This window comes from Mytilus californianus, unplaced genomic scaffold (genome assembly GCF_021869535.1).
Source record: "Mytilus californianus isolate M0D057914Y unplaced genomic scaffold, xbMytCali1.0.p SCAF_6, whole genome shotgun sequence".
Classification (NCBI taxonomy): domain Eukaryota; kingdom Metazoa; phylum Mollusca; class Bivalvia; order Mytilida; family Mytilidae; genus Mytilus; species Mytilus californianus.
The window spans coordinates 75,821,926-75,831,108 of NW_026262712.1; the positions used below are offsets into that span (position 1 = coordinate 75,821,926).

Genomic DNA, 9,183 nt, shown 5'->3' on the forward strand with positions numbered 1-9,183 from the left:
CATCGGGATCTGTAATACGAGTTTTAAAACAGCCAGGTTCAATGATATGAACAGTTATACCTCTTTTGTATAATTCGCGTCTGAAAGACAAGAAACAGAACATAAAGACTCATTGAACCTATATTTCTTAAAATCTTGTCAAAAGGAAAAGATTCATGCTCAACTTTTTTCTTCAAAATTCCGAATGATAAATAAGGTTTTCCTGGACAATTAAATTAATTGTAAGATGGGAAGTTGCCCTTCAAATCGGAGTCATATTAGTATTACTGAATGAGATAATTTGGATTGTCAGTTTGCAGTCAAAACGACATATGCATACTTTCTGTAATATTTCAAACTATAATAATCGTAATTGGAATATAAAAGCACTACTTGGGCTTTTCTATTCACTGTAGGATACGTGTTAAGGAGACGCACGTTCAGTTGTTTCGGATAATCCTAATTATTGCAATCGCGTCACGTCTAACAAGGACATTTGCATCTGTAGGTTTTTAGTCGTATTTTAAACAAGTATAATGTAAATTAGCTGCGCAATTGCGGGAAAGCGAGAGTACATTAAAAGTGCAAGACTAGCTTAAATTTTGATTAATAAAAACTACAAAAATGCAAATTTACTATAAATTCAGGAAGGATATATCGAGAAAAATACTCTTCTGCAAAATTCCTTATTTCATGAAAAACCAAAAAATGATGTTGAGGAAATAGGTCCAAGCTATGTTCGTGTTAATATGTATCAATCGTTTGGTAATATGTCATATCAACTCCGAAAAATCTCGATATGTCCGTCTTATTATGATCCTGTCTTGCATATTTGAAATGTTGCTGACAAAATGTTCAGAAACAAATTATAGATGCATGCATAAAACATTTGTAAAAAAGATCATATTTATATCTTTTTTTTTTTTTTATTTCAATACGATTAATATTTGAGGTCATGTAATTGGAACGTCAAGTACATACAATATACAGTCTTCTCAATTCCTTCAAAATATGAAGTGATTTTTGTTTTTTGTTTTGTTTTTCAACAATGTTATATTAACTCCCCAGTTTGTCCCTAAAATTTAAATTCTGCCTTGCAGATTTTGTGAACTAGCTGATCATTACCATAACTCCCTTTATCCAAATGTATCGGATATAAGCTTTCAAACTTCAAAGTTGCACGTTTGTTTCGTTAAAAATGTTTCCTTTTTTTTATTGGGGGATTCTGGCATGCGCTTTTGCAGTTGTTAATAAAGACATACCTTAGCACATCAGAATATCCCTCGGCAGCGTACTTAGATAAGGCGTATGGACCAGATAATGCAGCCATACGTCCCGCTACACTGGTGATGTTGACAATGCGACCTTTAGACTTTAGAACCAATGGAAGAAAGATACGGCTTGTTTCGATCATTCCTAAAGTATTTATTTCAAATACACTTTTATAGTCTGTTTTGTTTAACCATTCAACCGGAACAGCAGGTCCACTTATTCCAGCATTGTTCACTAATCCCCAGATTCCTTGCAAGACAGAAATGTATTAATATACAAAGGAATGAAACGTTATTATAGTATATAGAAGGCCAATGGCAGCAACACAAGAACAAAAAATCAACTAAATAGACAACAATATGTGAACTTGCAGCCTCTTCTCAATCAAAAGAAAAGTATTAATATTATACATTTAGCTCTTATCGTTCAATGTAAGGCAAGTAATGATTAAATATATACTTATTGTAGTGCTATAGTATTTTAACAATTCTTCTAATAACGGTAGTAATTGTCGTTTTTTCAGGTTCAACTTTGTTTACGCCTTAACTCTAGAAGCGGTGGCACTTTAACTTTTTTTATCACCTTATCTTATTATTTCAGGGTATGCAATCCTTTTCTTCTTTCTCTTTAAATGCATTTATTTATTCGCATGTTGAATATGAACCGTTTAGAAGCATGCTCTTTTCAAATCTGTGGATAACATTTAACAATGTATAAACACATAAGACTTTGAATTTATCGTTGTTTTCACTGAACTACACCTTAACTAAGGTAGTGGTAACACTTAAACGCTTTTAAAGACCACTATGTGTTTTGTTAGATGTATTTCTATTTGTATCTATCTGATGAGTTAAACCTTTTTCAACTGATTTTTATAGTTTGTTCTTATGTTGTACTGTTACACCACTGTCCCAGGTTAGGGGAGGGTTGGGCGCCCGCTTACATGTTTAACCCCGCCATATTCTGTATGTATGTGCCTGTCCCAAGTCAGGAGCCTGTAATTCAGTGGTTGTCGTTTGTTGCTGTGTTACATATTTGTTTTTGGTTTATTATTTTGTACATAAATTAGGCCGTTAGTTTTATCGTTTGAATTGTTTTACATTTGTCATTTCGGGGCCTTTTATTGCTGACTATGCGGTATGGGCTTTGCTCATTGCCGAAGGCCGAACGGTGACCTGTAGTTGTTAATTTCTGTGTCATTTGGTCTCTTGTGAAGAGCTGTCACATTGGCAATCATACTACATCTCCTTTTTTATATCATCTTATTATTTCGGCGTATTCAATCATTTTTCTCTTTAAATATGGCATGGTATTGGTTGCAAAAATTTGATATTTTTCATTTAAATGCAATATTTCTTATTCAATTGGTATATATCTTCATTGAAATGCAATATTTTTTTTATTTGAATTGTATATTTTTACATTTAAATGCAATATTTTTTATTCAGATGGTATAATTTTTCATTCAAATGGTATAATTTTTCATTCAAATGGTATAATTTTTCATTCAAATGGTATAATTTTCGTTCAAATGCAATATTTTTTATTCAGATGGTATAATTTTTCATTCAAATGGTATAATTTTTCATTCAGATGGTATAATTTTTTCATTCAAATGGTATAATTGTTCATTCAAATGGTATAATTTTTCATTCAAATGGTATAATTTTCGTTCAAATGCAATATTTTTTATTCAGATGGTATAATTTTTCATTCAAATGGTATATTTTTTCATTCAAATGGCATAATTTTCGTTCAAATGCAATATTTTTTATTTAGATGGTATAATTTTTCATTCAAATGGTATAATTTTTCATTCAGATGGTATAATTTTTCATTCAAATGGTATAATTTTTCATTCAAATGGTATAATTTTCGTTCAAATGCAATTTGTTTTATTCAATTGGTATAAAATGTCATTTGAATGCAATATTTTGTATTCAATTGGTTTAGTAGTTTTTTTGTTTATATGCAATAATTGCATTATGGGAAATTCTTTGACGTCATAAGGTCAAATTCGCAACAACGTTTGTAATTGGTCGGTAATTGTTTGGATTTCTCCCCTTTCTTTCTAAACTTGAGTGACCAAGAATTAAAAAACGCGTCAGAATATCGCCCCTCTAACTAAATTTGGCGTTCGTGCGAGTTCTTGCACTGGCTGTTAATGCCAATAATGGCCAGGACGAGCAAAAAATGCGAGTGACAAGTAATAATAATTAATTTGACACACAACTTGTTCATGGATAGAAACAGATGCCTGCGTGCATGGCAAAAACACCTCCAATGAAAACCTTTTCTGAAGAAACTCTCCTACAGTCTACACATTGAAATAAAAAAAAAAATACATAGCTAGCCCCCCTTCCCCTTCTAAGTCCAGATACATGTAATCATAACGTTCTTTAGTGCTATATCATTTTTTTACTTTTCTTGATTCTCAGAGACGTTGCAGGAAGGCACACATGAAAAAAGAATAAAAAGCATCCAGGACGTTACAATTATTTGGACTAAGCCCCCTCTTTTTTACTACATGAAAAAAAAATCACCTAATTACGACAGCAGAACCAGAAACCCACAAGTAGAAACATAAGCTGTTATACTCCGGAACTAATTCTTTAATAAAGACACAACAATAGTCCTATGACATAGGACTTCACTATATGAGGCGTGAACTTCATATTTAATACTATCTATAATATGTGCTCTCATGTCTTATGCTGAAATCATTTTACATTTAGGATTCGTTGCTGAGCTTTTTTTTACTGTTCTCGTCTCCGAATCCCTTAAATAGATTTTTTTTCAAAACATATTTTATCTTCAGGACTTTTAAATGATTTACTTTTTAATACTGCATTTGGGAAGGGGGGTATACAAGTTTATTTTGTGACACATTATATAATATAATTAGGTAACCAACAAATTATATGATTGTACGTTTAGCTATTATCTAGACCCGTACAAAATGTATATAATTAGACACATTTAACCGGGGCGGATCCAAAACCTCGGTGTCTAGAGAGGGGGGGGGGGGGGGGGGGGTAGGTTCAAATTTAGATATTTGTATAGAGATGAATATATGCGAGTATTGGCAGTAATGGTTATGGTGTGTGTGTGAGAGTAGGGGTTTCAGATCAAAGATCGTTTCTATAATTCTATATCTTTTAGTTTTTACCATTTCACTCTATTCTTTATCCTTTGATCTCTATTATATTTGTCCTAAACATGCGTGACATATTTGCCACTGGACATAAGGCAACCAAAAGTCAATCAACGTATTTTGTATATTTCATCATTTCTTTATTATGTTATCTATAGGTTTGGTCCCGCCCCTTATCTATTTTTTTGCACATTAGGGACGACATATAAAGTTCAATGTAGGATAAAAAAAAAATAATTCATATAGTTTTTTTCACTGACCCCCTACCCCCGCCACCCCCTTCTTAACTTAATTTGGGAAACATTGATTAACCAATAAGGAAATATATAAAATCGATGTTAATTAAACAAAACTTTCAGCAATTTTAACCCCCCAAAAAAAACTATTTGAATTAACTTTTTTATCCTTCATTGATTTTCTGATGTCGTCCCTTATCCTCTCTATGTAAACCCAATTCATGTCCTGATAAATGGTGACTCATGCATAGCATCATATGTTGTTATTAAAACAAGAAACATATTCATATTAATATAATAATTAATGTATGCTAGGACTTATAGATAGATGTCATTAGTCCCAGGTCATGTAATAAAGTAGGTCTTATAAAAATACAATAGCATTTTAATTTTGATGATTATATATATGTTTATATATTTAATAATGCCATTTTTTGGGAAAAAAAGGTAGGGGGCAAGGCGTTTTTAAAACATATCAATGGGGCGCGTTTTTTTTTTTTTGTTCTTCAGAAGTGAGCCAGAAGAAGTCCATTTCTGTTTTTTTTTTTTTTGCTTTGGGAAGATCTTCTGGCTCTCTTCCACCTCTTTTTTTTTATAGGTTGACGGCAGAGGCACATAACAAACATTGCGTCGCTTAGAAATTAATAAATTTATGAATGCAGATATATTAGAATGTGAGCTGTTTTATAAACGTTTTTATGGTATGACAGCCTTAGTAGGGCATCCCTGTAGGACGATAAACTGGATAAATATAAGAACTACACGGACAATAACAGTTAAGGGACGATTATTTGCTATTCTAGGGAAGGGATTTTGATTGATTGGTGTTAAACGCTACTTTCAACACTATTGGGCTATTCCGTGGTGGTCAGTTTAAATTTATAGATGAAGGATGGGGAAGGGAAGAGAGGGCATTATTATTCATTTCAATCTGTCGCTAATCATGCCTATTTTTCAGTTCTTACCAGGCAACCATATTCATATATGAAATCCTTCTGTCCCCCACCCCAACAAATAAATAAATATCAAATGGTTTTCCTCTTATTTAACACAAGTTTAAATTCATTGATTGTTTGTTGCTAATTTTAACACCCAGTGAAAATTATTTCATGCTTGTTCAGGTAAACACGAGTTTAGAAGTCACGTATATAATATAAAAATGAAGAGATGGAATATGATTGCTAATAAGGCAACTATCCACCGGAGTTCAAATATGAAGTGGATGTAAGCAATTATAGATAAGATAAGATAAGATCAGAAAAAATTATTTTAAGTCGGGTTACATGAAATACTACAAACATAAGCTCTGCAGAGCTTTTTGCCGTCATGTAGACAAATGCTTTTTGTAGACAATCGTAAGGCCTTCAACAATGACAAAAACCTGATACTGTAAAGTCGTCTATAAAAGGCCCGACATGAAAAGTGTGAAGAATGCAAACGAAAAAACTAACAGCCTTATTATACATAACAAAACAATGCACAAAATATCAAATATGAGTCGAGACAGGAACCAACGACAATCACTTAACTACAGGCTCCATCCCTGGGACAGGCAAATAAAGAATATGGCAGGGTGGATATAAAAACGAAGATGTGGTATGATTGCAAATGAGACAACTCTCCACAAGAGATCAAATGACACAGAAATCAACAGCTATGAGTCACCGTATGGCCTTCGACAATAAACAAAGCCTACACCGCATAGTCAGCTATAAAAGGCCCCGCAATCAAAAATGTAAAACAATTCAATCGAGAAAACTAACGGCCGAATTAATGTACAAAAAAATGAACGAAACACAAATATGTATAACAAAGCAACAAACGGCAACCACTGAATTACAGGCTCCTGACTTGGGACAAGCACACACATACAGAATGTGGCGGGGTTAAACATGTTAGCGGGATCCCAATCCTCACCCTAATCTGGGACAGCGGTGTAACAGTACAACAACATGTTTGTGAGCAACCCATCCCGAAGCTGGGATAGTGCTGTAACAGAACAATAAAATAACAACCTGCACAAATCAGCAAATCAACTCAAAAGATCGGTACGAGACACACAAAAAAAACTAACATTAAGACAATAGACACAAAGCACCGACATAAGAGTATTTGCAATTACTGGAAGTTTGCTCAAACCTAATTACAACTGGTACTGAAATAAATCTTGTTCTCCCAGACTGAGTTATCAATCAGTACACAACGCGCGGCAAATGATTTATTAAAAAAAGAAAACAGTCTGAGAAACGTCTGGTTTACGTTGTATATAGATATAAGAAGATGTGGTATGAGTGCCGATGAGACAACTCTCCATCCAAGTCATAATTTGTAAATGTAAATCATTAAAGGTCAACGTACGGTCTTCAACACGGAGCCTTGGCTCAAACCGAACAGCAAGCTATAAAGGGCCCCCAAAAATTTGTAGTGTAAAACCATTCAAACGGGAAAACCAACGGTGTCTAATCTATTTTAAAAAAACGATATACTTGCATATAAATCCATATACAATGAAACGGTTTTTGAAAAGTGGACCGAACGTTTTGACCATCGAAATTTTGCAATAGAAACTCTAGTTATGACCACAAGATTTTAACAGCCAGTGCAGGACTCGCACGAACGTTAGATTTAGTTAGAGGGGCGATATTCTGACGCGTTTTTTAATTCTTGGTCACCCATGTTTAGAAAGAAAGGGGAGAAATCCAAACAATTTCCGACTTGTCACAAACGTTGTTGCAAATTTGACCTTATGACGTCAAAGAATTTCCCATAATGCAATTATTGCATATAACTAAAAAAACTACTATATCAATTGAATAAAAAATATTGCATTCAAATGACATTTTATACCAATTGAATAAAAACTATTGCATTTGAATGAAAATTATACCATTTGAATGAAAAATTATATCATTTGAATGAAAAATTATACCATTTGAATAAAAAATATTGCATTTAAATGAAAAAATATACCATTCAAATAAGAAATATTGCATTTAAATGAAAAATATCCAATTTTGCAACCAATACCATGCCATATTTAAATGCATTTTTGATTCCAATGTTGAATAGGAACCGTTTAGAAGTATGCTCTTTTTATATCTGTGGATAACATATAACAATGTATAAACACATAATAACAATTTTTTGAATATAATTTATCGTTGTTTTTCACTGAACTATCATTCTAAGTACAGCATAATAAATATAGTGCAATACCTGTATTTTGGGGCAAATTCAACTGAACGAATTCTAAAGCTGTTTCGATGCTTTCTGTTTTTGATACGTCAAGAATGACAGGTTTGACTTTCGACGATGTTTCTTTCTTTAATTTCACAAATCCTTCTTCCGTTAGACACCCAGCAAAAACATGAAACCCTAGAACGTCTAACTTCTTTGTGAGAAAATGTCCAAATCCTGAGTCACAGCCTGTTATAATAACATACCGGTTTTCATAGTTACCGATTCTTTGTTTATTTCGAAACCATTTATTTGCCAGCCACAGGAGAATTACTATGGTCACATAAAGCCACATACTGGTAACCTTAGAAGTTAGAACAACAATATTGTTTGCATTTATTTGAAAATCTATAACATACTATATTTTTATAATTTCAAGTATTGAACTAATATAAAATATGTCTAGATCAGAGATTTAGATCTTTTGTCATACACTGTTCGTGTTTCATTAGAGGCAATATGGTGACCATCCGATTTCGCATTACTTAGTATGTAAGATCGATTCTGAAAAATTGTGAATGAATAATATTTACCCTTACGAAAAACAATTTAGGACCTCTAAAGATAAAGTTTGAATTTGAAATCACAAATTTAAACAATCTAGTTCATGGCCTAAAATCGGCATCACGGATTAAATTAGTGATAGCAAACTTGAGGAATCAGCATTATCACAGATTGCTATAATTCGTGATCATTATCGCGAATTGAAAAAATCGTTATCATTAATTGTATAATTCGTTTTTACTAATTAAATCTTTGATAACAAAACGGTTGATTACGAATTAGTTATCACATACTTTTTATTCGTTATCACTGATAAATTCGTTATACCAATTTTGGAAGATCGTTGATATTATACCCTGTCGAGTCAACAAAAGTAAGGGTATAATAAAAGACAAAACTTGGCCCTTGAAATTGCAAAAATAGTTAACTTATTCTAGCTTTTTAAATTATATTTATTTTATCTATATATAAACAGGCTAGTATAATCCAGACACTCTATTTCAGAAAGGTCACTTGCGATGTGTTGAACGCATCTATGCTATCAAACTTGAAATACAGGATACAACAGAAACACTTACGCCTGACGCATATCTTGACTTGCATCTTAAAATTGACAATTTGGGTCGGTTGAAAACAAAACTTTACGACAAAAGAGATGATTTTAGTTTCACAGTTGCGAACTTTCTAGTTCTATGTAGCAAAATTCCAGCAAAGACTTATCACCGGGTTAGTACTTTCATGAGCAACACGACGGGTGCAACGTATGGAGCAGGTTCTGCTTACCCTTCCTAAGCACCTGCG

At 32.8% G+C, this 9,183-nt stretch overlaps 1 protein-coding gene across 1 annotated transcript; it reads right to left on the bottom strand.

Annotated features, from left to right (window-relative positions):
- Positions 1–585: 585 nt before the first annotated feature.
- On the bottom strand, positions 586–8,173 carry LOC127706618 (retinol dehydrogenase 16-like). The gene is made up of 3 exons (XM_052211274.1): positions 7,858–8,173; positions 1,242–1,500; positions 586–595 (listed from the first exon to the last, which is right to left on the bottom strand). The coding sequence occupies exons 1-3, from the start codon at positions 8,171–8,173 to the stop codon at positions 586–588; spliced, it is 585 nt and encodes a 194-aa protein (XP_052067234.1).
- Between the last annotated feature and the right edge of the window lie 1,010 nt (positions 8,174–9,183).

Excerpts from the sequence above, each read along its gene's own strand:
- LOC127706618 (XM_052211274.1), bottom strand. The coding sequence starts at position 8,173 with ATGTGGCTTTATGTGACCATAGTAATTCTCCTGTGGCTGGCAAATAAA. Across the intron at positions 1,501-7,857 it reads GAATTTGCCCCAAAATACAG|GAATCTGGGGATTAGTGAAC; the intron begins GTATTGCACTAT and ends CTGTCTTGCAAG.